This window comes from Podarcis gaigeae (assembly GCF_964106915.1).
Source record: "Podarcis gaigeae genome assembly, chromosome: 5".
NCBI lineage: Eukaryota > Metazoa > Chordata > Lepidosauria > Squamata > Lacertidae > Podarcis > Podarcis gaigeae.
The window spans coordinates 70825066-70852536 of NC_139681.1; the positions used below are offsets into that span (position 1 = coordinate 70825066).

The window sequence follows — 27471 nt, forward strand, 5'->3', positions numbered from 1 at the left end:
ATGGGCGGGGAAGGGCTTGGCATGAACAGAAACCTGTTGTTTAAACTTGCTTTAGATGCGTTCCTGAAACTATTTGCTTCAGTGAATTTGTCGCCAGTTTTTATTTGGGGTTTATATTGATGGTTTCATTGTCCTTTGGCAAGCAAAAAGAATGAAAATATCTATAGGGTTCTCCATGTGTACGATGTGCACCAGAGGTGCCAGTATTTAGGCACAGATATTTTTGAGTGAGCACTGTCAACGTCACTCTGGTCACTTCTGCCCCCAATCCCTGCCCCACACACAGCAGGAAGAGTGTATCAGCAAACACACTTTGCTTTTACAAGGGCTCTGGGTTAAAGTCAGATCTGGTAGACTTGATGTGAGCCTTGAAAAGCACCCAAGAGACAGAAAATGCAAAAGACTCTGATTCTTCCAGCTTTCTTCTTCCTTCAGCTGCATGCACTTTTTCAAGGGAGAAAAAGCTAACACCTTTGTGCTGGTACGGCAGTAGAAGTTTCAAATATGACCATAAATGCAATAGCTTTAAAATAATAATGATAACAACAATGGGAGGACTATAGAGGAAACAGAGAAATTCATTGAGGCTTGGGAAGAATGTGGTCTGGATTCTCTGGAACAAACTGAGAAAGTACTACATAAATACTCAGGATAAAAGTCCTCCTCCTTCTTGTTTTAGCCTTTGAGTTTTGCTGCATAGGAATATGGTTGCAGGTGTTACTGTTGATGATGCAAATACATGAAATGGTAGGAAAATAACTTTTAGCAAAGAACTGGTGCAGAATGCACAGAATGTTACCAGGCAAGGAAATCACCTGCAAGGAAAAAAGTTTTCTGGGTTGATATCTCTCTCATTCCCCACCCCCCGTGTTTGTCAACTTGAACTAAATAAGGTAATTTAATTTTTGTGCTGCCAGGTAGATGAATCTATATGCACACTTTTAAACGGGCATGCAATTGTTCAAGTCCTTATCCAAATGCATTCTAAAGGAAGTGATTCATCTGTTAATCATTAACCTGGTTATACATAAAGCAAGATGACACAAGTTCCAGGGCCACAGCCTCAGAGGCCAGGGGTTGCTATGAGGCTCTAGAGCCCTTCCTGAATTTTCAGCATTTTATTATTTCATTTGATTAAAGTTAATCTTTAGCCCCTGGACTTCATTCTTGAACAACCATGCATGTTTTCCCTTATATGCCCATAAGTAAACTGTGGCCACACCTTCCTCTGTCCCACCTAACTGGTTTGCAAAAGGCACTAAGACGAGACGAGCATTTGAAACTTTTTTGGTTATGAAGTTATACATTTAACTTAAATTAATTTGCTTAATTTGTCTGTATTTAGGCTTCCTGGGTAGCCTTAAGGTCCATTTAATTTGTCAGCAGTCTTGCAAAGCTCCAAAATGCATTAACTTCAAAACAATTGGGCTCTGTTGTTCATAGGTTTTCTGCTCAGCAGTTACATACTCAATATACATAATATGCTCAAGCATCACAGCTCAGTGATCTTTAGCAATTCATCAGATACCTATTCTTACAGATTCTTACAGTTACTTTAGGGGAAGGATGGTCTGCTTGAAGGAAATGAGAATGTGCTGTATGCCTAACACCTCTGTGTCTTTCTAGGACGTGATTGTTGGCAGCCTGATCTCAGCCATATTAACTGCTCTGGCTTATCCAACTTGGGACCTCCTTGATCACCTGATGCTGACCAGCCCCTGGTGCCCCATGTTCTGCATCGTTGTCCCACTCATCTTATGCTACAACTACCCCAAACTGGATTACTATAGCCCTACTAGGGCAGACACAACCACTATTCTGGGAGCTGGAGCTGGAGCAATTACAGGGTTCTGGATAAACAACCACTACGTTTCAAATGTCTCCGCTGAAGAAGCAACACACAGCATCTCTTCTGTCACTGGCGAAATGCTCTTGATGGTTCTTGCACAGTTTTTGGTGGGAATTGCTGTACTGCTGATTATACGGCAGATCATCAAAAGCCTGGCTCTTAAATCACTGTGTTCTTGGTACAAGGTTTCTATTAATGACATTGAAGCTATGCAGCAAATAGAAATTGAAGTGCCCTATAAATTTATAACCTATTCTACCATCGGCCTGAGTGCTACGGTGCTTGTGCCATTGCTGCATAAATTATTGGGCTTAAACTGAACGCTGCACACTTTTTTTTAAAGAAGCAGGCCAGATTATAGGGTGCAATAAAAATGCACGCAGAAGCAAAAACTTGAGCAGCAAAGTGTCGTGCCTTCCTGCATAGCTCTACAACATAGATAATAGTAGAGATCTAAACTGAGTTTCCAGTAATTTTTGTTCGCTGCAATCTTTTAACACACTGTGGCTGCTTCAGCGACTATGGCTGTCTGAGCTAAACATTTAGTGCAACTAGAAGCCTGCCATGACAGACAGACAGATCTGTTCTTCCTAGATCTAGTGGTTTGAAGAGTTTCTTCAGGGTTGTCAAACCTCAAAACAAGCCCTTCAAGGGATGCAGCCAGATCAGGGTACTTGGAGAAGAGCCTCCTTTTTAAAGAAAACAAAGCAAAACTACAAGTACAGTGGTACCTTGGGTTACAGACACTTCAGGTTACAGACACCGCTAACCCAGAAATAGTACCTTGGGTTAAGAACTTTGCTTCAGAATGAAAACAGAAATCGTGCAGCGGCGGCAGCAGGACGCCCCATTAGCTAAAGTGGTACTTCAGGTTAAGAACAGTTTCAGGTTAAGAATGGACCTCCAGAACGAATTAAGTTCTTAACCCGAGGTACCACTGTAATTATCTTTACAAGCTTAACAGTCTGAGAATTGGGAGGAAGATAAGCACTCTCAGGGAGAAATAAGATGCTGTAAACAGGGAAGCTGGGTTGGCACTGAATCTGGCTGCCCATCTAGCAGGATGACGAACACTGGAGTCATATCTTGCAAAACAGACTCCCAGTCATACAAGTTGTGTTCTTAACACATCCATGTTATTAAATTAAGATGTGTCATGTCTGAAGCTGTGCTCTGGTATGCTATGGCATTGGCCCAGAATGTTGAAAACAATCACTGCTGCTGTGAGTTGTAAGCCACCAAGAAATGAATTGCAAGGACCAAGTAACTGATGGCAAGTGCAAATGTGATTGCATTTATTTTTTGAATAACAAAGTTAGATCTTCATGTCCTCTTTCTTTCCACTAATTGCTCTTGTGCAAAGTGGTATTTCCTATTGGCAATGAAGGCTCCAGCAAGAACCGTGAAACAACCGCTTCCCTTTTTGGAGCTTGAGGACAGGATGAAACTAGCATTGGTCTGACTTCGGCGCTGCCATTCCAAGTGTTGTTAAATTGCTATCTGCCTGCTGCTTTGCATAGATTCCTGCTGTAGGGAAGCCAATTTAGCACACTTATCAGAGCCTTTAAATGAAATGCTGCTTAGACATGCAGAATTGAGAATTAACTGAAGTCTAAATGTTAACCTAACTTTAATATAAACAAAAAAAAAACCCCAAAGTAGGAATGGCTTAGGATGGGAGAGGGCTATTCTGCTCATGTCTTGCCCATGGATTTCCTACAACGGCATCTGGTTAGCCACTGTAAGAACAGAATCTTGGAACTAAAAGATCCTTCCGTCTGATCCATTAAGACTGTTCATATATCCTTAAGCTTCAGTATTACATTAAGGGTATAACTCCTACGTATAGTCCTGGAATTTGAACTCGTCCTATAAGAAATATAGGGCTCTCATCTTTCCCGCCATGCTCATTCTTTAGATAACATGTTCTGTAAAATGTGGGGGTTGTATGAAGGCAAAGACCTGAAGCCCACAGGGATTCTAATGTCAATACAGAACTTCCCAGGAGCAAAATTTTACAATGTAAGTGGGATTCTCTTCATCATGCTAAAGTAGACGCACTTGCAAGGGAGTGCTGGCATATATGGTATACTTGCTAAACCCCTCAATCTGCATCTAAATTGGAGGTGAATCTGCTGAGCTGGTAGGCAAGAATATGGGTTGTAAGAGAATATAAGGGTCCCTCCCATCTGCCAGCTACTGCATTCTCATCATCTCAGCAAAATATCGGTGTAACAGCAAGCTTGCACAAAAATGTGTGGTTGTGTCCCTGGACAGGGATATATATATTTGCAAATAAATTTATGTGTCCCCGCCTTTGCAATGGCTTTAGATTTAGCTGTAGCTCGAAAACTGCTCTTTTAAATGCATCTATTTTATTCTTTTATGATCACCTATATATGCTGCAATTTATAAACCACGACCTGCACAATTTCTATTTTTGTATTGTTTTACTGTAAGTTGTAAAGTGTATTCTGAAAGTTCTGACTTTATTCAAACTGAAAATGTTTCCAGAAACTATTTTTTATTAAAGCTTATTTTGTCACATACATTGCATGTGTATTATATAAAGTAGGAGGTTACTATGAAGCAGGCAGGCATAAATGCCAAGTGGGCAGAAGACTGAAGGGCAACCCACAATTTTCATGCAGCAGATTTTTTGTTCATAGAACAATAGAATTGTAGAGTTGGAAGGGGGTCCTCTAGTCCAACTGGAATCCCAACTAAATCATCCATGGCAGACGGCCATCCAGCCTCTTCTTAAAAACCTCCAAGGAAGTAGAGTCCACCAACCTCCAGAGGGAGACCATTCCAGTGTTAAATTGTTCTTACCGTCAGAAAGATGCTTAGTTGGAATCTCCTTTCTTGTAACTTGAATCCACTGGTTCAGGTTCTACCCTCCACAGCAGAAGAAAACAAGCTTGCTCCATCCTCCATATAACAACCCTTCAGATATCTGAAGATGGTTATTGTATCTCCTCCTAGTCTCCTCTTATCATACCCAATTTCCACAACCATTCCTCCTAAGGCTTGGTTTCCAGACCCTTGATCATCTTTATTGCCCTCCTCTGCACAAGTTCCAGCTTGTCAATATCCTTCTTTAATTGTGGTGCCCATAACTAGACACAGTACTTCAAGTGAGGTCTAACTAAGGCAGAATACAACAGTACTATGACATCCCTTGATCTGTCCACATAACTTATGTTGATGCATCCTAGAATAGCATTAGCTTTTTTTACAACTTCAATCACACTGTTGTTTCATGTTAAGCTTGTGGTCTACTAGGACCACTACTTGCCTTCTGGCAAGCCAAATGTCCCCATCTTATATTTTTGGAGCCGGTTATTCCTGCCTAAGTCCCTATTTCATTTTGTTAGCTTTGGGCCAGTTATCCAATCTGTTAAGGTCATCTTGAATCCTGATTCTGTCTTCTGCAGCATTAGCTACCCCTCCCAGTTTGGTGTCATCTGCAAATTTGATGAGTATCACTCAGTTCCTTCATCCAAGTCATTTATAAAGGTGTTGAACAGCAACAGACCCAGGACAGAACAAGAAACATTAGAGGGTACTCTTCGGGTTCCGTCAGCCAACCAGCTACAAATCCAAGTAACCGTCCAGCCCACAATTACAGGTTTCTTTGCAAAGGTATCATAGGGGACTTTGTCAAAGAATTACTGAAATCAAGATACACTACATCCATGGCACCCCCTGATCCACTAAGTTTATAACTATCAAAAAGAGAGATTTGTCTGGCATTACTTGTTTTTGAGAAACCCATGTGCAACATCCTTTTTAAATTGCTCACATTACTTCTTCCCAAGGTTCCCAGTACTTCCATTTTGTCGCAGTTCCTCCCTGTTGGTGAGGACCAGGGCCAAGATAGATGAGCCCCTTGTTGCTGCTTCTACCTTCTGGGAAAGGAATTTGTCAGTAAGGCAACTGCAGAATTTGCTGGCCCTTACATTCTCGCCAGAGTTTGAGTTCCAACAAACACTGGGGTAGTTGAAATCTCCCATTACTGCCTTCTCTCTCCTTTTTGAATGTTTGGTAATCTGCATCATCCAAGTCATCAGTCTGGCTTGCAGGTCTATAGTATACATATTGTTTACATATAATGCTACTTCTCCACCCCTCCTGTTTGGTCTCCTCCTTTTCAACATGGCAACCCAAAGAGTTCCTTTAGATAGATGTGATAGCTTCCAAAAATGCGCTGGGGATTTCTCATTTCATATTCCAGTGGCAGTTTCTCTGCCAGCACATGAGAAGTCAGGAGGGTGATAAGATGGTGTTCTACAGGTCTAGTTTGAGCAATCTCAGCCCTATGACAGAAGCAGTGCTCACCACACCAGTCTTTCTCAAGGGAACTTAGGTGTATATAAATACAGAACCTTCAAGTTTTATTTTGATCCCTTCTTTACAATAAAACAGGTTAACATACAACAGTATCTATTATAGAAATCTTGCTTTAAAACTGCTGTACTTTACAAGAAATGCACATTTCTCAACCCTGAAGAGTTCATATCAACCCTATACAAAGAAAGCTTAATTCCTCAGTTCTGTTCACATTTGTTCAACATTTGCTATAATCAATTATGTTATTTCATGCAATAAAAGAATGTGATTCCTGTTATGCAGCTATAATCTGTTACAGTTTGAGATTCAGCCTCTGGAACATTTTGGAGAACAGATCATGTTCTTTGCCCATATATATTCATGGTAATATATTGAACTTTTTTATTTTTTACATCTGACTGATGGCTCAATCTGTTAGGAAAAGCCCTAAAAACCCCCTGAAGGCAGTATTATTGCACTGAAGGAACATTTAGCAAAGAGCAAAATAAGACTTGTCTATTTCATTGCCTAATTTATTAAAATTAGGTACAGTGCCCGATGGTAGAAACAGACCATCTTGGAAACAGAACTATGTGGACTTTTTTTTGGGGGGGGGAGGAAACAGAATTATGTGGACTGAAGAAGCATGCTGTTGTCAGGATTTCACACGAAAGGCTCAATTGTGATTTCTAGGGCAGAGCAGGGCATGGTGAGCTCAAATTGGGTGACGACGTCAGGGTGGAGTACTCCTAGCTTCCCAATAATCTGCCCTTTTGCAAAGATCTCAGCACAGCGTCCAGGGAAAAAAGCAGGGTCTGAAAGAAAAGGGGGGGGGAGAGAAATGAATGTTTCCCATAATAATAATATTAATAAATAATTATTATTTTATTATTTGTACCCCATCCATCTGACTGGGTGGCCCCAGCCATTCTGGGCACTGAACCTCAAGTAAACATCAAGAGCAGAAGGGTGTGTTACACGAGAATAATTTTTTTAAAAAAAAAAATATTTTATTAAGTTTTAACAATAAAGAAATTATAAAACAACAAATAGAAAAAACACAAGAAGAATACAAAAATACAAAAATACAAACATTTAACACAAAAAACAAAAATCCCTCTTTTTTAATTTCTCATCTTTGATTAACTTATTTTCCTGACTTCCTCACGCCTCCCTTTTTTGTATTCCATTTAAAAATTGGTTCAGCAAATTCATATCCTGTTAGTTTATCCTTAATTATTTTTCCTCACATATTATAGCTTCAAGTTCTCCTCTAATATCCATCCAATCTTACATTTTACCTTATTACTAGAATACATGAGAATAATTTTTGCTAAAACAGTGAAAGATTGCTTCTCATATCATAGCCCAATTTTGTTAATGCTAGAGAAGAAATATTATTTAGAGGGTAGGGGATGAACCCTTAAGCAGACATGCTTCACATTTCCAGGGCGAAGTGTAAGGGGTTGGACTACTAGATGATGCCTTGGGGATCCTTCTAACCTTACAGTTCTTTGATTCTACATTCAGTGTACAGGTTACAAGCTTTTGCAAAGAGTAAGAATGATGAATTCACCAAAGCTGTATCATCAAACAAAATATGTCAATGCTTGGACAAATCATAATTCAGCTAAATAAGACTTTATGAATGAGCCCCTGTACACAGCTGCTGGACCTTCTCTTCATGCAAGAGGAGAAACAAGCCATGGAGCCAGACTTAATACTAAATGGCTATTACATTCAAAGCACGGAAACTATGGTTAATAGCTTCCAAGCAAACAAGGATATATTCCAAGCAAACAAGGATATTAAGACAACTTCATATCATGACTTATTATCCTGGCTTGTTTGGAAGCCATTAACCGTAGTTTCCCAAATGCACATGTTAACAGGCTCCTATAGTTAACTGTGATTCCTGGCTTGATTCACCGATTCCCACAAAATAAGGAAGGAAGTAGGTGCGAGAAAGGGGTCATTCATATATATATATGGGCAATGTTCTGTGGGCCAATGATTATTAGTGAAATGGAACTACTAGTCTTAAATAGACAAAATGGCACCAATAAAGGCTTACCCGCTGGCAGCTGAAGTGATTTTGTCTCTTGCTGCACCCCCATGTGTAATCAAAATCTCCTGTAACCCATTCAAATCCTCTGAAACTAATAAACTAAATGACCAATCCATGCATTCTTTTTCTCACGGTAAAGTCACACAGTAACTTTACCATGTAATTCTAATGCAGTGAAATGTTCATGCAACACAGTACCCACATGAGAAGAACGCTATAAGATGAGGTCACTTTTTAAAATCCTTCCTCACCCCCGAAAATTGTGGTGGATGTTTCACAGGAGTCTATTGTCAAACAAAAACTGTATTAACAGTCAAAGACTTTAGTGTGTTAAAAAGAGCAGAAACTTGGGGATGGGCACTGTGCCCAAAGCTACAACCTTCACAATCTCTGAAGATGAGAGATTGCCAGAGGTGTATCTAGGGGTTGGGTAGATTGGCCCCTGATAAGGGCGCAGGTCAGGGGTGCACCCCTCTCAGCGCCTCACCAGAAAAATCTGGACACTGCCGTGGGCTGTCACTACAGCCCTGTGGCCTTCCCTCCCCAGTCAGCCAACAGAGCTGGTGATTACTTTGTGCAATGAGACCCCCCCTATGAGGATGTTGCCACTTGGCCCTCTCTCCTAGTATGGCAGCTGCTTCCTGCCCTCCATTCCCCTGCTTCCCCCAAGAGCAGCCTTTCAGCTGATGTAGTAACTGAGAAACGTTAGGTGAGGCTCTGAATTTACCACAGCCAAGTCACTTTCCCCTCGTTTCTTTATGGCTTTGACCAATTTCCATTGTAAGAATATTCAGATGTTTGAATTTCACTTTGGTGCCCACAAAATCAAGTTCTTATTGCCACAGACAGAGAATATTTAAAGTGTCCCAGGGCACCCCAAAGGTTGAGGCTTTATCAGTTGAAGGTATATCATCTCTATAATCTGTAACTAAAAATGAGCAAGGCACCAAGTAGTTTGTAATTAATTCAGATACACACACACGCATTGTGGGAACAGAAACTCTAAAACTAGCCTTGTCGTAGGAACACTACATGCAAGCAAGAGACAAAAATCACAGTTCATAGTAAGATTGTCGCTTCTAAAATGCTTTGAAGTTCAAAGAATCTGTTATTAAAGCTTTTACACTATGCCCCTAAGAACCAATAATTGCCTGTGTGTTCAGACTGCAGGACCGCTTTGATTATTCAGGGCGTAATTCTTTGGCCACTAATCCAATCAAGTACCTAGTCTTTAGCACATTTTCTGGCTAATTGACCTTCAAAGGGCTTGTTGAATTCTCTGTGTGCTTGCCGGTCAAACACCTTGCATGGCTTTTCTTCTCTTCCCAATTCCTTCCCTTCTTCCCATGTTTGGGAGAAGAAGATTAAAGGGATGATATTGGGTCAGAGCTGGGAAAAGCTTTAGCGATCATAACAATTATATTCTTATAAGGGGATGGGGGAGAGTATCAGAAGTCAACACTTAAGTAACTGAGAGGCAGGAGACATGTTATTCAGCATGACTACTGAAGTCCTGGTCACATTTTCCCTCAGATAAATGGTTATTTCCTGAACATAACTGGAACAAACCAGATGACTGAAATATGGTGCACACAAAGAACACATAGTCATGCCAGCAAATAACTTATTCTCTGGTCATTCTCCAGAAAGCATATAGAAATCCTCCATGGCTGCTCCTGTTCCAGAAGTTTAGCAAACTCTAACCACGCAAGTTACATCCATAAAGCTTAGATTTGGAAGAGTTTACACCGAAATATTTTGTAATATGTATCAAAATGTGACGGCCAAAACTTTGAAATGTTAGTTCACATTAGGAAAAAAATGTTTCTAAATACATAAAATGTCTTCAATCTTTCAGGGATTAAAATGGAAACTTTATTTGTTGCTCATTTCATAGCAAAGTGTTTAAGCTTTCCTAAATTTTACTATGTAAATTATTGTTTGATTTTTATCCCACCCTTCCTCCCAAAGGAGCCCATACATAAACAGAAGTTACGTATTCTCTGCTGCACAAAAGCAATACTTTTGCTGGTCATTCTATACAGCAAATAAATCTTGTCCATGATTAAATATGGTTTTGCAAGAGAAAACACTATACTCTGCACACTCAAATATTCCCAAACTGGCATTAGTTACACACTGTCATAAAAAAGGAGAAATAAAAAAAATTACCACTTGCAGAACAGGAAATCTGATCTGAGTAAATGGCTTATGCTGGAAGTGAAACAGTTAATAGCCCCCAAAGTTCTTAATAAATGCATGCCTAATCCCTCAATTCAAGGGCAGCCTCTCATCTCTTTTCATCTCTTTAAGGAACATCAAAAAGAAAAATATTTTACTATACATCTGAATCAGTGGGACAGGTGTGGTAGCCTGAACAGGTAAGAAGATACAAAGTGAAAAGGAATAATTACTTAGTCTGTCCATTCTGGAGTTTGGGGACCTGAACTGTCTTCAAGAAGCAAGAGGTTTGTGCTGCAGTTCTTTGAATAAGTATTCTGTAAACTGCCCTGAGACCTCCACGTATAGGGCGGTATATAAATTCAATATATAATAATAATAAATAACTATTCTGTAACATCTATAAGGAAGTTTGTTGTTGAACACATGCCTAAGTTTCCATTATTTCTCAACATCTGAAGTTCACTACCTTCTGCACTTTCTCAGTGTTAACTCCACGTAAAAGAATTTAGCTTATCAACAATAGATCACACAGTCGATCAAACACACCTAAAAGCCACCATGGTTTACGGAGATAGTAAAAATAAACTGCCCATAGACTTGGTTTTTCCAGGCAAAATAGTAGAGTTGCATTCTTCAAATGCAGAATCCTACACACTTCTTTACTTACTGCAATGAACTTATTGAAGGAAAACATATCACTGTAGTTCTGGGCAGATGACTGAAAACTTTGTACAAAGCCAACATGTGGAAAGATTGGGAGGGGGACTGAGGCAGCCACAATTTCCACCCATAAATCGTACCTTATACACAGAGATGCTGGGTGTCAAATGGGTGCTTACATTATAGGCAGGCTTACTTCTCTGTGGAGTGTAAACAGACAGTATTTCGGAGGTTGGTTTGTTCTTCCTATAGACTTAAGTATGTCTGAAGTTCTCTACCCTTGTGATCCCTAAGACAAGATGTACTCCATGGATGCAGAAACACTTGCTAGTTACCTTGAATGCACAAGACTTTTCATATGATTTGAAAGTACCAAACAAGATAAAAGTTCTCCACTACAGGCACATTGTGGTGCTTCTATTTGGTGGTGCTGAAGACAATGAGAAACATTAGCATATGAAGATAACTGCTTCACCATCACTGCCTGAAGAGCGCTAAATTTTTGTGCCTATCTACAAACAATTTGAACAGAAGTGTCAAAATTGCTCAAATAGTATACTGTCAGCCTCAGTAAGAAATGACCCCATGCATAGACCCTAAGTGATACTGGAATAATTATTCATTCTAAGGAAGTTCATCTGGTCCATTGGATCCAAATGCTTGGGTAGAATTCGTCCGGAATATCTTCAAGGTAATGCTGACAGTTTAATGGGAACGTCTCAAAGCACAACTGGGGCTTGTGTGGGAAGATGTCTTAGTATATTGCTGGATTTTGCTGATGGCTTCAGCACCGTGTGACTTGCCTAGATTGGCGTGGAAGATTATATTTTAGGGTCAGAATTTGACACACCAACATATTTAGCAAGAACTATGCTAGTCTTTTTCAGTGGCATCAGGGACAAAGCCTCACAAACACTGTGCCAGCTTCCCACTGATTTCTTGTGAGCACACTTCATAGGTATGACTTTGTCTGAGAACGACAAAAATATGACAAATCAAATCAAGATATGAACATGAGCCATGCTGGCATGTTGGGCTGGGACCTGGGAGACCAGGGTTCAAATCCCCACTCAACCACGAAAGCTCACTGGGTGGCCTTGGGTCAGTCACCATCTCTTATAAAAATAATAATTTATTACTTATACCCCGCCAGTCTGGCCATGCCTCCCCAGCTACTCTGGGTGGCTCCCAACAGAATATTAAAAACACAATAAAATATCAAACATGAATAACTTCCCTAAACAGGGTTGCCTTCAGATGTCTTCTAAAAGTCAGATAGTTGTTTATTCCTTGACATCTGATGGGAGGGCGTTCCACAGGGCGGGTGCCACTATCGAGAAGACCCTCTGCCTGGTTCCCTGCAACCTCAGATCTTGCAGTGAGAGAACCACCAGAAGGCCCTCGGAGCTGAACCTCAGTGTCCGGGCTGAACGATGGGGGTGGAGACGCTCCTAGCTCTTAGCTTTACCCACCTCATAGAGTTGTTGGGAGCTTAATATTGGAGGTGGCAGGGAAGAGAGGGAAAACTACGTACATCATCTTAAGCTCCTTGGAGAAAAGCAGGATATAAATAAACAAAAGAAGAGCCCTTCTGGACCCATCTAGTCCAGCATCCTGTTCTCACACTAGCCAGCAGCCACTTATCTTCCATGAGAACGCAAATCCCCATGGGCAGTGGTTCCCCAAACTTTATCCCCATGGACCACATGAAAAATTACTGAGGGTCCTGTGGTTTTTTTTTTTTTGGCCTGTTCTAGCACTTGTAATGCAATAGGTTAAATGTGGTACAGATTTTAACCATATGTTTACAGACATTCTGCGGACCACCTGGATGAAGCTTGTGAAGGACCACTGGCAGTTCATGCTCCACAGTTTGGAAACCCCTGTCCTGGGAGGTCACTAACTTGCACATTATGTAAGGAGAAATACAGCACATTATGCTCCTCTCACCGATCCCAATAAAGGGAACAAAGAGACAGATTTTGATCTCAACACAATAAAGTGTTTGATCTCATGGCAGAGTGTCTAGAGCTTTCTCCTATAGCTGTGAAACATTTCAAATGACCTCTAGTGAGAGAACCAAGTAAACTGCAGAACATCAATACAAATTCAGGAAGAAACACAACCTAGAAGCAGTCTTTTCATGGACTTGGAATCCTACCTCTTTCTAACAGCCTCTACATTTAACCTTTCCACAGATGAATATTTTTAAAAATAATAATAAATGAACTACGTCCTGCCTCTCTTCAATGATGGAACTCAATACAGTATATAGAAACTTTCTAGATAGCCTCCCATCCAGTCTCAGAACTGTTTAGTTTAAGCAAGGTTGCCTTGTGCCTTCTGACAATGTCCTGGGACCAGTTAGAACCAATTCATAACAGGATAGGAGAGATTATATGTAGCAGTAGGTGGGAGGTTCTCTCCCTTTGTATCACCCTAAACACTTGCCATTACATAAACATTTAAGCTGGTTCACCAGCCTGCAGTTGCTCCTATAACTCAAGTTACTGTAGGATTTATAAGGTTCAGTAGTTCATTTTTCAGGCTTTAAGAAATATAAGAGATTTGTGCTGCAGTTCTTTAAATAAATATATATATATATGGCAGAAAACTAGCTTATTAGGTTTGCATAATGCCTGACTAAAACAGCCTGCAACACATTTGTAACGCAAAAACCATTACAAACTATAGATTATAGTGTGACAAATCAAATACAAATGTTTCATATTTTGGTTTCTTTGTTAGGAGTGTATTACTAACAGCATGCTTTTATTTATTTTTCTTTTAAAAAAAAGTTGCAGCTTAACTTCTGACACATCTTACCAATCTCCAAGACTCCAAGGAAAAATGGCAGGATGCAGAAATTACTCCTCAGCAAACTGCCTTGTGGCCAATCAAAGAACTAGTTGTGGACCTGGCAATAATTTAACTACCACCACTGCCTGGAGCCCCAGCATGACCTGTGGGAGATTATACGGAAAATGGCCATGGGCTCAGAAATGGAAAAAAACAACAACTGAGGTGTAATCCCTGCTCTGGGAACATGAGAGGAAGGGGTGAGGGATCCCTTTCAAATTACCAACTGTCCCCCAGTATAATAATCAATGGAGTAAACTGAGAATGTATCCTATTGTGAAAGGTCTCAAACAGCATTGAGACTGGTTGCTTCTGAGACTACTATTTAACATGTTCATCAAGTGCTAAGTGCAGCATGATCAACGGGTCTGGCCAGGTGGACGTCTCAAAATGACATTGAAATTCTTGGCACATTACAACAAAGGTCATCTTGTAGTCATGAGAGTTGTTTTCCATTTTATGGTAATACAAATGTGCAGCGCATATTTCAAAAATTGCAAATAACTGTCTTACTGCCAGCCAAACCTTAAATGAAAAGCTGTCATTGCGATTTACTGTCATTAGCATTTTCCACACTGCGCCACACCTTCAATTAAACAAATGGAGCCCAGAAATAGAAAGAAGTGGAACACTGTTGAGATGCATCACCAGCATTATTGCACAACTTTCCCAATGAGCACTGAAGTGAGGTCCCAGACTTTAAAACGAGGCATTTACATCTCAGCTGTCAGGCTTCCAAGCGTATCTACATTATTAGGGCCACACATGGAACCTGATGTTCATACAAAGCAGATTCTACAAAGATAGCAGAGTCTGCAGGCCTGATATTTTTCTCCTGCCCACCTGCTACCCTCAAAATGCTCTCCAGAACACTAAGAGGCCCTCTTGAACTGAAGGGTCTGCTGTACATGACTGCTTGTGATAGAATCAACTGAAACTTGATGAAGGAAACTTACATAACCAAGCTCTGCTTGTGCAATGAAAAGAGTAGCTATCATCTCCTCTGCCAGTAAATGTCTCTAAAGCCTTATGCTGTGATTCTTTCTAGCTATGAGAGATCCTTTTAACTGGAGAGGATGGGGGGGCGCCTTGTGTTTTGAGCAAAGATCTCTACTTTTTGAAAATCATGGGAGGATTTTAAAAATGTATTTCTTCCATTTAACCCTACCTAACCCTGCTCTTCCTCTGAAGAGTTCAATGATGCTTAGATATGGTTCCCAGACAGCTTTCTATCCAAGCAGCTTACAGGACCAGACATGCTTTGATTCTGTGTTAGAGCTGTATCATGGACCTTTGGATAGATAGTTACAGATAGGTAGCCGTGTTGGTCTGCCATAGTCAAAACAAAAAAATTCCTTCCAGTAGCACCTTAAAGACCAACTAAGTTAGTTCTTGGTATGAGCTTTCGTGTATCTGAAGAAGTGTGCATGCACACGAAAGCTCATACCAAGAACTGACTTAGTTGGTCTTTAAGGTGCTACTGGAAGGAATTTTTTTGCTTTGGATAGATAGATAGATGATAGATAGATAGATAGATAGATAGATAGATAGATAGATAATACTTTATTCGGCTATAAGCCCACAAGGTAAAACCAATCAATAAATAAAATAGCATTTTACATTCTAAAGTATCAACTAAAATATTTCAACGCATAATTTCCTTCACATTACATACAATCTCTAGATGTACCGTATTGTGGCCTTGAATATAAAGATGGTGCATAGAGTTTACTAGATTTTTAATAGTCATGCAGCATTCCATGAAGTCTTTTATATGAAAGAACTGAAGTCAGGAATCTGGCAACCTGTAATGTTCTATAAGAGTCAATGTCCTGGAGTAGATAGGCTAAATGTAATTCAGGTGGTTTAGCAACAGGACCTTTGGACAGTTCTCAGGATTTCTAAAGCAGCAAGCCTCATGCATATACCTGGCAGAAGAAAGGACATGCCCGAAAAGGGACTTGAACCCCGAATACTAAGATTTCAAGGTTGATATTCTAAAAGTTTAACAATTCAGGCCTTTAGACAGAAAAAGCAAGTACAGGAAGGGGTAGCTTCTCGTCCATGTGTGCCCATAAACGTATATTTAATCTATTTATGGATCAATCAAGGAACACTGAATGTGAAGACAGCACGTGACAGTCTCTAAGCTACGCAAAATGTAATTTACAGTAATAGTCTGCTAATTTCAACGGAAAGCTTGTTTCATATCGCTTAACAAATTAATTTAGAAAATTGCAATTAAGTTTTTGAAAGGGATGCTAAATTTCAGAGATGTATTTATGATTCTTAAGAAGTGTCAGATGGTAAATATTTGGGATCGTCCCAGAGTTCTTTCATAAAGGAGTACGTTTTCATCTTTAATAAAACTTGATCACTCAAGGCTAAAATTCTCTCCCAATATACTGCAGGGCTCCAGTTACACTAAACATCAGTGTGAAGGCCTGGGGAACATCACAATTTCACCCATATTTTCAAGCATCTGTAATTGTTGCACAGGTGTTGCTGCAAGGGCAAAAAGGTTGTGACCCTGAGATTAACTTAATGGATATTTAGGTATTACGGGAACAGAAGGTGATCTAATAACCGTGGTGTGCACATATGGAACAAGAGCGAACATATACAGTAAACAGACACCTTTTCTAAATTATGAAATGAGTCAGATCATTACACAGATCTTAGCAAGGCTTTTATATTAAAAATCTACAAAGTTTTAACTGAAATCACATACTTGCAACACACACACTGAATGAAGTACAAGAATTAAACAAAAGAGCATCCTTATTGCAATTTATAGGGCAATTTTAATGACTGGTTGACAACTACACAGCTAAGCTTCATCTCCCTCCCTCTTTTATAAAAGCTACTAGAAATTTGTAGCTCAACATAACTTTGAAAGACACAGGCACTTCGTCATCCCCCCCCCCCCCCAGTTTAAATAGAAACACACCTCAGAGAGCTATTTACAGCTCATTTTAAAAAGTGCATTAGGAACTCTCATTCTTATGGATAAAAAAAGGATGGCCTCATGCTACTGTCCATTGGACATTCAACTCCTCATGTTTCATTCACATGGTATGAAGTAAGAAAAACCCCAGCTGTACTTCACAAACACCTGAGGTTCCAGAAGGAAAATTATGGTGCAACACTGTATCAACCTTTGTGATAAAATACCTACCATCTGTATTGTTAGAAAGATCACTTCGCTGCACTGAAGAACTACAGAGCGACCTAGGAGGAACATTGCCTCCTTACCCCAATTTTGGGAATTTACCTCTCTTCAATGGCCATGTGGCCCCCATCTCTCTCTATTCAGGAGTTCCCCCAAACTTCTGAAGAGTTTTTTGGGAGGTGAAGGGGCTAGAGGGGGTGGGAAATTAATTGCTGCTTCCTTCTGCTTGCACTACAAGACAAGTCATTGTCTCCAAATAATTGCTTTACTAGATAGGCAGTATCTGATCCACCTGTTCAGCAACTACATGCAGGTAGGGTCCCTGGCATTTTCTGTGCTTCCCTTACCTTCAGTTGCTTTAATATAATATCCCTTCTCTTTACTTGGTGGGATATCCAGCAGCTGCATGACTCTATCCAGCAATCCATGAATTATCTCGAAACCAGGGTTTTTGTTATAGTAGACAGCACAAAGATGCCTATGGTTTCTTGTACCAACATCTGGAGAAGAAAGAGGAAACCAAAATTATTGGCTTTGCAGAGGCGGCATTTTATAGCTCTTGCCCGCTTTAATCCAATTTTGTATCAGTGTTTATTTACAGTTACACACTGACCATCTGTAGATCAAAAGAGAAATACAGAATGTAGTAACTTATTAAATAAAAGTAAAGAAATAAGAACAAGCAAAAATAAAAGGTCTTTTCTGAGGCTTAGTACTTTTGCAGTATAAAACGGTGTTTGAAATGTACCACTTCAGACTAGTTGTGAGCGCTGTCAAGACTGAATCTTTGACTTTTTTTTTAAAAAAAAAAAGAACATTCCAACTCATAGAAATCTAGCATGTCAAGAAAAAGCATTTTAGCCTAGCCTCCTCCCTGGCATGCTGATTTTTGCTATAGTGTATAAATACCAGAATTATACACAGTTTAGTGTGATCTGAACAAGGCCTCAAAGGGCCTCGGGCTCATCCTCATCAATGGAAGAACGAAGCATATAAAATGCAATGAAAAACACAACTAGCATATACTGTAACAACAACAAATTTAAACCTCCACCTGCAGTCTGAAATGACACAGTCCAGGCAGAGCTTTATTACCACAGAGAGAACTCGGCCAAAGTCTGAGTCACTAACAGCTCTAGATGTCTCTCCCTCTCTCTCTCTCTCTCTCTCTCTCTCTCTCTCACACACACACACACACACACTCATGACATCCAGATTTGAAATATTGTACTTGATTATGAAGTTCATTCATTACAGACCAAATAGAGTGTTTGCTGCCAAAGCTAAGCTAAGCTTTCTCAGTTCATTCTAACTAACTCGAAAACTATGGCGTCATTCCACAAAACAATTCTGCTGTGTTTTAAAAAATGGACCAGCCAAATATATTAACATAAATTTCATATGTATTGTAGTGACTTCAAAGCACTGTCTGAAAAACCTGTTTAATACAATTTGCGAGCCAAAAAACACAATGAGAAATAAAATTGGTAAACGCTGCCCTCTAGCAACAAAATTTCATAGGACACTTGCATTTGGGTGATGTACATTTTTTTTTTTTTACCATGTTGTTATACAAGGTCTCCAAATGATTAGTTAAGACCCATGAATGATCTAATTGGAAAGTTCTACATAGGGCTCCTGAAACATGGCAGATAGAATAGGTAAAAGGACGCGTGATTTAAAATATCAATTTAGAAGAGAGACATTTCAATTAAAACAGAGAGCTATTGTATAAACATCAACTTTACCCACTGAATAAGTATATGCTGAAAGCATTTCAAAACTGAGGTATGATCAGTCTAGCACAAAAGCACAGTGGCCACCTGCAAGGGGATTTCCCGACATTCAACAGAGCCCTGCTTCTCCTTCTGCACCTATGTGGATGCATGAGAGCACTCGGCTAGTGCAACAGGCCATGGCAACTCTATTCATGCCTTCCAATGCATACCTCTATGCTGTAGCAAGCGGAGGGGAAAGGCTGAACAGGGATATGGTACATCTCATTCCCCCGATGCACTGGCTGAGCACACCCATGTATGAACCCATGGCAGAGGGAAAACAGGAGATCTATCACATGTGGGCAGTACGCTCAGGATGGGACTCAATCATGCCCTTGATTTCTGAAGACATTAGCATTTACTGAGATTAGCTTACCTGTGGTGGAATCTTTCACTACAATGTCAGAGATTTCAAAGAGTTTCAGAGGTAAAGGCATTTTCCTGTTAGCGGCAATAGTTTTCAGAAGACCAGGCAAGAGAGTAGTGCGCGCCACCTGTAGGGCACATACGGAACTTTACATATTAAACATGTCTCTATAGGTAAGAACAAGGGTCAGCAAACTTTTTCAGCAGGGGGCCGGTCCACTGTCCCTCAGACCTTGTGGGGGGCTGGAGTATATTTTTTTGGGGGGTGAACGAATTCCTGTGCCCCACAAATAACCCAGAGATGCATTTTAAATAAAAGCACACATTCTACTCATGTTAAAAACACCAGGCAGGCCCCACAAGTAACCCAGAGATGCATTTTAAATAAAAGGACACATTCTACTCATGTAAAAACACGCTGATTCCTGGACCGTCTGAGGACCGGATTAAGAAGGCGATTGGGCCGGATCTGGCCCCAGCGCCTTAGTTTGCCTACCCATGGGTAAGAACATCTCCAACTGAGAGCAAGATGTCGCAACATACACAAGAGTCAAGTATCAGCATTAATAGAAAATATATTTATTTCTCCCTTATTTCTCCCCTACACTTCAGCAATTCCCAGCCACTTACAATCTGCCAACACAGACCAACATTTGCAGGACTGTCTATGTAGTAATTATCTAAAACAAAGTGTCTGTGAAAAAAAGCAATACTATTAAACTGGAGAATACAAGACTGAAATTAAATATTGCAAAAGATACTCAGGACTGACCATAAACAATGCAAGCTATAAAACATGGCCTCTGAATGGCTTCTGATTGACATATTTCATACTTATATGCCACAGTAAATCAAAGTTTTTCATTGGCCATAACTCATTTAGAGTTACAGGCAACAAGCAGTTTTGTATTCTAGCCTAAAACTCACTTTATAATCCTCACCTGAAATTCTGCTGTTTTGGGATTTGCTATATGCACAGCTTTCGTTGTAGAGATGTCAACTCCCAGTTTATTAGCAATGTCTTCTTGGGAACACTGATATGAAAAGAAACAAATTAATTTAAACCCAACCAAGTTAAATATAACTCAATTTCAAAAATTACTAATAGCAAAAAATAAATATCTAGGAATGGTCAGGATATGAAGGCTGGCAACACTAAATCTAACTGAGCAGGTCTGTGTTTAACTTTTTAAATTTGAACATGTAGTGTTGAATTTAAACACTAGTTATGTTATCTATTAATTTAATACATTTGTTAGCCATTTTCCGGCATAAGCTCCTGAGACGGTGCAATCTTAAAAACACAAGTAATCTGAATATAATCCAGCCAAACCATAAAACAACAATGGAAACTAGAATCATAGAGTTGGAAGAGACCACAAGGGCCATCGAGTCCAACCCCCTGCCAAGCAGGAAACACCATCAGAGCACTCCTGACATATGGTTGTCAAGCCTCTGCTTAAAGACCTCCAAAGAAGGAGACTCCACCACACTCCTTGGCAGCAAATTCCACTGTCAAACAGCTCTTACTGTCAAGAAGTTCTTCCTAATGTTTAGGTGGAATTTTCTTTCTTGCAGTTTGGATCCATTGCTCCGTGTCCGCTTCTCTGGAGCAGCAGAAAACAACCTTTCTCCCTCCTCTATGTGTCATCCTTTTATATATTTGAACATGGCTATCATATCACCCCTTAACCTCCTCTTCTCCAGGCTAAACATGCCCAGCTCCCTTAGCCGGGGAACTAGTTATTCAAGATACTGGAAAAATAGAAGCAGCATTTGCCTGGAACCAGAAATTCATCTAACTTCTTGCCCAGTGAGCTTCACTGACAAAGCATGCCAAATGCAGCACACCAAGTCCTCCCTTGGGTCACCAACTACTTCCCCTCAAATAGTGGCAGAACTCAAAGGAGAATCTCTGATGAAGAATATATAGCTTTGGACAGATTTTTAGGACAAAGGCTGATCCTTCAGAAAGCCAGGTCTCAAGTTGCTTACAGTTTCAGTAGTTAACATATTTAACAGTGAACTGTGCCTAAAAATGGACATTGCAGCTGTTTTAAGAGCTGGCAAGATGGTCTCTGTAAGACTGGGGTGTGGAACGCATGGCCCTCCAGACATTATTGGACTGGGCCTGAGGAGCAGGTATTAGCAGATCTATCAGTCAAGCTCCACTCTCTTTGATGTAGAAGGACAGGACCAGCATAACTTACTGCCCCTCCAGAAAAGATGTTTCCAACAGGGCCTCAGTTCTGCAACCACTCTTAACATCCTTGTGCCGTAGCCAGCTTGCTCTCTTCCTGGCCACAACCTTCCAAAAATGAAGGCTCTTTATTCTTCATTTTCTCTCTTCATTCTGCTGATAAGCTCAGGCAGATATGAAAGAGAGGCAGGCTAAGAAGGCTAAGGCAAGTCAGGCAGGGTCTTAGAACTCAAAAAACCAGAGCAACTATTCCTTTTTCACTGTTGTGAAATTTGTTTACACTGAAACACTAGCAAATCGGAGCCTGACAAAATGATCATATACCACTGCTGCTGCCTGAATCCTCAATGAGATTATAGCAGTCTTAAATAGTTCTTTAACACGCACCAGAGAAAAAGTGAGCACTTCAGTAAAGCCTGCCGCTGCCAAATCTTGTCTCAGAAGTTCTGTGAGCTTATTGAGAGGAAGCTAGAGGGAACAGAAAATAATTTTTTCATCTTTCAGCTCGACGAATATCATAAAATCATGGAGATGACTGCGAAAACGGCTTTTCAAAAAAGGTGATCCCAAACAGCTACATCTGGCCTTGACTGAGGAAATGCAGTTCCCAGTTAGAGATTTAATATGGCCTCCAGGTTTAAACGTTGCTCTCCCCCTCCCCAAGCCCATCCACTGCAGGTCTTTGGAGTTTCTCAGATCAGTTGGGCATCTGTTTTGTATCCCTGCTACAGTAAACTCCCATTGCTAGAAGACATGACAGAATATTGTTTTAATTCTTAGGCACAGTTTTCTTCTAAGAACCCTTCTGGCATACTTCTAGCCTTTAAACTGACAATACAGACTGTTTACTTAAGGGTGCAATCTTACTTGATTAGCTATGGTGTATGTTTTCGGAATAGTCATCTGAATGTTATTATAGCCATACGCTATTGCTGCGTCTTCTATGATATCACATGCATGGATAATGTCAGCTCTGGTAGGAGGGATTTCAACCTCTATATTGTTCCCATTCGCTATGACGTGTGACTTCAAACACATCCTGGTGAGCAGCTTTGCAAGGTTTGATGGAGTCTCACTAAAACATAAGCAAGAGTAATTTTTAAAGGAAAATATCACATGGTTTCATTCTGAAGCCACTGCCTTTCATTTCCACAGTGATCAAGCTAACAAAAATGCCAAGACTCACAAATCAATCCAGGAGATAAAATAGTAGTATTTTGCTGCACAATATCAAACCTTATGATACTTGGTGTTGAACAAGTCCTTAAGACCTTTAAATTTTCTTTAAAAAATAAAAATAAAAAACCTGGCTTATAATTTTCAAACACCCGCATTGGCATTTCAAGCAAATATTGTTACCCCCTCAACCTGCACCAACATTTATCCTCTCACACTTATGAGAGGAAGTACACAAATAGGAGTTTGAAAAGTTGCACCCAAGAGAAAGTGTGAAGTAATTAAAATGTCCCAGATCTCAAGCAGACTGGTTTCATCCAATAAAGTGAAGCCTAAGTAAAAGATGACTAGTGCCTGTTCCTGACTGAAGCTCCTGCTAGAATTATATTATCTGGTATATATTTTCTTTTTACTTCTTGAGGGCAAGAGATTAGGGGTTGTATGGTGCAGTGCAGCAGTGTATAATTATGGTGTTGTACAGTACTTTCAGTGTTGAAAGGTACTATGCAACTTCAATGTCCCTGACAGATGGTCAACCAGCCTAAAATAGGAATAGGCTGCTTTGCGACAGATAGCACATATTTGGATACAATTAATGAGTGTTCCCTATCCTGGTGTCTTCTCATTGATTTTGGACAACAGCTCCCATCAGCCCCAGGAATAAAGGGCAATAAAGGCACACGGCATCTGATGACTAAAGGCTCAAATGGCAACATGGTTGTCCCCTCCATATCTAAACCAATGTTGTGATACAAAACAACATAATATCTCCAATCTCCCAAGTACCTTAGAACTGGACACCTAAGTATTTCCAACAGCTCAAAATTTCGTGGCACTGTCATCAAAATGGAAGAGAGCCGTCGCAGGAGCAAAAAGGTTTTAGAAGTTCAGTAGAACAGAGACATACACCTTAGCATGGGTCCCAATTTTGCCCATAAGGCCATTTCCCCCAAACCAAACCCACATCTGATGCCAGCTGCCAATCCAAACCAAGAGCCTTAAAGTGTTTTCCCGATTATGCATTAATAAGAGAGGTTTGCTCTCACTGTGAGTCAGGGGAACACAGCAGTGCAGCTGATCCCAGAACAAAGCAGATCTTGGTGGCAACTTCAAGCTCCCTGGAATCCCACGGGGAGCTCCATAGACAGTCTTTAAAGGGATCTGCCAAGAGCCCTGCTCAGTACTATCAACCAGCTGATCAGCAGGACTTCAAAGTGCAGTGACGGACTCCTTGCAACACCAGGTGGTTGACTAATTTGACCTGCAAATGAAATGGGAAGGAAGGACATGGCCCAATAGCCAGATCCAATTCCCAGCTCCTGTTGTACAGATTAAGATTTCAGGTGCGGCATGGCTGGATGAGATCATGTGCCCCTGAATCCAAGCACTGACATATGGGAGATGATTGACCTTTAATTTGTTTATTTAATTTGAATATTGCCCTTCATCCATAGATCTCAGGGTAGTTCACAACATAAAAATACAATATAAAAATACAAAATACATAATAGAAACAAGAACAAACCCACCCCCACAAACGAATACCCCTGCTTCCTCACCTCCTTCCACAAACACATTTAAAAGGATATAGGATGTTAATCAGCCAAAGGCCTGGTTGAAGAGAAACGTTTTTGCCTGGCACCTGAAGGTGTATAATGAAGGTGCCAGGGTGGGGAAAGCCTTCCACAAATAGAGCCACTACTGAGTGATAGATTTCCTGGTAGCAATGCTATAGCTAAAGAAGTATTTCAGTGGAACAGTAATACAAGTAGAGAATGTTGGATGTGTTGGGATTCCATTCCACCTATTGCTGCAGACATGGGTTTTTTACCTGTCACATGTTGCTTGTGTGAGCGGAACTTCCGCTCTGTATTGCTTTTGTTTTTAGTCTCTCTCTGAGAAGACAGCAAGGAGAGATACCATGTTTTCTTTGTCCTGATTTATGTATAATAAATGCGTAGTTTAGTATGTGCCTACAGCCTCAAGCCTCTTCTGTTGCGCAGTTCACACTGCGTAAAGTGTGCTCAAGTCTGCAAGCTTGAGTCACTGATGTACATCGGAGCAGAGGTCAATGAATCTCCGCATCGGCAAGGCTGAGGGGAGATGCTCCAGCTGGGGCTGAGCCAGCTGGCCTTTTGACCCCCTGATTCCGACAGGATGGGTCCATACTTGACTTCATTGTCAAGTGTTTGTCTTTGCTCCTCCCGATGAGGAAAACTATACCTTGCATTTCTGTCCCCAAATGAGTTCCACTAACATGACACATGGCAACTCCTTTGGAATATCATGATATGGTACATGGCACCTTAGAATGTTTTTACGGGATGCTATATAGGTTTGGGCCTGCTCCTTGGGAGAAAGGTGATGGCAAACTTAGACAGCATCTTAAAAAGCAGAGACACCACCTTGCCAACAAAAGTCCGTATAGTTAAAGCCATGGTTTTCCCGGTAGTGATGTATGGAAGTGAGAGCTGGACCATAAAGAAGGCTGATCGCCGAAGAATTGATGCTTTTGAATTATGGTGCTGGAGGAGACTCTTGAGAGTCCCATGGACTGCAAGAAGATCAAATGCATCCATTCTTAAGGAAATTAGCCCTGAGTGTTCACTGGAAGGACAGATCGTGAAGCTGAGGCTCCAATACTTTGGCCACCTCATGAGAAGAGAAGACTCCCTGGAAAAGACCCTGAGGTTGGGAAAGATGGAGGGCACAAGGAGAAGGGGACGACAGAGGACGAGATGGTTGGACAGTGTTCTCAAAGCTACAAACATGAGTCTGACCAAACTGTGGGAGGCAGTGGAAGACAGGAGTGCTTGGTGTGCTCTGGTCCATGGGGTCACGAAGAGTCGGACACGACTAAACAACAACAACAACATCTAGGTTTAGTATGGTTGTGTTTCAGTGATGCATCAAGACTGTGTTTCTCATTTTAAGGTTATGCATGTTGTTCAACCACTCCTTTGTTTTAACAAAGGGTGATATGTAAATAAAGCAGCAACAACAACAAATAAAAAGGTACAGCTTTGGAGCAACAGTACACATCCATTCAGAACTATCCAAGGAGAACAATTACTGAATGGTGGGTGCAACATTTATTCAGAGCACTAGTTGGCACTGTGGTATTTTGTAACATCATCATGATAGTTCTCTAGCCTGTAGCATCATGCACTGAGTTCATTAATATGTACAACAGACTTGAAGTTTAAACAAAATGGTATCTACGACATTCGTGGCTCTACCAAACAAATTTTCATTCTGCTACTATTTTATTTTAGTTGGATTTTTTTGTTATATTTTGATATTTAACTGTATATCCAAAAAGTGGGTTATATATCATAATAAAATATGGATCTCTAGGGTTTAAGCACCTCTCTGTATTCTCACCAGATCCTAAAAATGTATAAACCTAACAAGCATTAAAAATGTGACACAAATGCTGTCAATGGAACTATGTGCACCCTTCAAAGAGAGCCAAGAGATTTAGCATACCTAATTCCAATTTTCTTATTCAGTATTTCAGGCTTTATCTTTTCCCGACGATAAGCCAGCTCCTGCAAAGAGAGGGAGTTTTAAGTATAGAAATCGATTTTCTCTCTAAGTGTATCACTCTCCTACATACGTAATTAAAAACCTACAGGGCAGTTATGTGCCACTCAGCACCCAGAAGAACAATCCAGAGAATGGCAGAAGACCAGAAAGCCTACCTGGACAGAGTGAAGCAAGCTGCTTGTGGTGGCAGGATGAAGGTATGGGTGGGAGTGGCAGAATACACAGGCTGGTGCAACAGGTCATTTTAAAATACTGACCCTTATAGGGAAATATTTAGGCTCCACTTCAGGTAGCAAAGCGTCTTGGGCTGGCACTGCACTTGAAGATGGTAAGTGGGACAGTTTTGGGGAAATAGTTGGAACATTACCCAGTAAAAGAACTCTATGAAGTGCAAGGGAACAAACAAGGGTTGATACCCAAAGTGCTCTGTAGCAGACATGCAAGCCAGGAAAGAGAAAATACGCCCTGTCTTATGACTGCTTTCCAAAAGTGGGTCCATCAATGTGTATTTATTAGTTTGCATTTATGAAAACAAAGCTCCGGTTACAGCACTTCTGCAATACTCACTGGAAAATTGTAGCTTTTCCCATTAGGGTAAGTTACTTCTGCTGCTTCAACACTGGAGGAGGGAAAAGCAAACAATGTTCAACATGCGGGATACAGAAGACATGAACATTTTTGGTTTTGGTTTTAAGTGCTAAGGTTAACTCATGTGAAGTCCAATCAGTAATGATTAAATGGGCACAGGATTTAGGTCATGATATACAATCTGAAGACTGGATAAGACATTGGAAAGTGAATTTGAAATTTATGAATTGTATATTGTTGAAAGAGAATTACATGAAACTGATGTATAGATGGTACATTACACCAGTAAAACTGGCAAAAATGTATAGAACAGAACAAAAAAACTGTCATAGATGTAAGGAAGGGAAGGTACATTTTATCGTATGTGGTGGGATTGCAGAATCATTAAAAACTTTTGGGAAATGATATATAATGAATTTAAAAAATGTTTAAGATTACATTTGTTAAAAAACCAGAAGCTTTTCTCTTAGGTATTTTAGGACAAGAATTGCTGAAAGAAAAATGGAATCTATTTATGTACGTGACAACAGCGGCAAGAATCTTAATACCTCAAAACTGGAAGACTGGAGAAGTACCATCAAAAGCACAATGGCAAGAAAAGTTGATGAACTATGCAGAACTAGCCAAGTTAACAGACAAATTGCGCGAAAAGGACAATAGTGACTTTGAAAAAGAATGGGAACCTTTTAC

General features: G+C 40.3%; 2 protein-coding genes and 1 long non-coding RNA gene across 4 annotated transcripts in view; 2 read left to right on the forward strand and 1 right to left on the reverse strand.

Moving 5' to 3' along the window:
• SGPP2 (sphingosine-1-phosphate phosphatase 2) overlaps positions 1-2246 on the forward strand; it is a 29610-nt gene extending 27364 nt beyond the window's left edge. Inside the window, exon 5 of the mRNA XM_083742185.1 lies at positions 1627-2246. Within this exon, the coding sequence (XP_083598311.1) occupies positions 1627-2169 (543 nt within the window). The 3' untranslated portion in view covers positions 2170-2246. The remainder of the gene's footprint in view (positions 1-1626) is intronic.
• Positions 2247-6225: 3979 nt separating this feature from the next.
• FARSB (phenylalanyl-tRNA synthetase subunit beta) overlaps positions 6226-27471 on the reverse strand; it is a 29096-nt gene continuing 7850 nt past the window's right edge. The window contains exons 10-17 of one of the 2 annotated variants that reach the window (XM_083742109.1): positions 26761-26812; positions 26134-26195; positions 22336-22543; positions 21856-21936; positions 20210-20302; positions 19279-19396; positions 17472-17624; positions 6226-6996 (exon numbers count right to left, since the gene is read on the reverse strand). In XM_083742109.1, coding sequence (XP_083598235.1) covers positions 6845-6996; positions 17472-17624; positions 19279-19396; positions 20210-20302; positions 21856-21936; positions 22336-22543; positions 26134-26195; positions 26761-26812 — 919 coding nt within the window. In that variant the 3' untranslated portion in view covers positions 6226-6844. Of the gene's footprint in view, positions 6997-13841; positions 15244-15831; positions 17625-19278; positions 19397-20209; positions 20303-21855; positions 21937-22335; positions 22544-26133; positions 26196-26760; positions 26813-27471 lie in introns of those variants that run through there. The other variant, XR_014565115.1, reaches the window with a different exon arrangement.
• On the forward strand, positions 7019-14015 carry LOC310846119. The gene is made up of 3 exons (XR_014565142.1): positions 7019-7154; positions 7494-10630; positions 13892-14015. It is a non-coding gene; the product is annotated as an uncharacterized lncRNA (long non-coding RNA).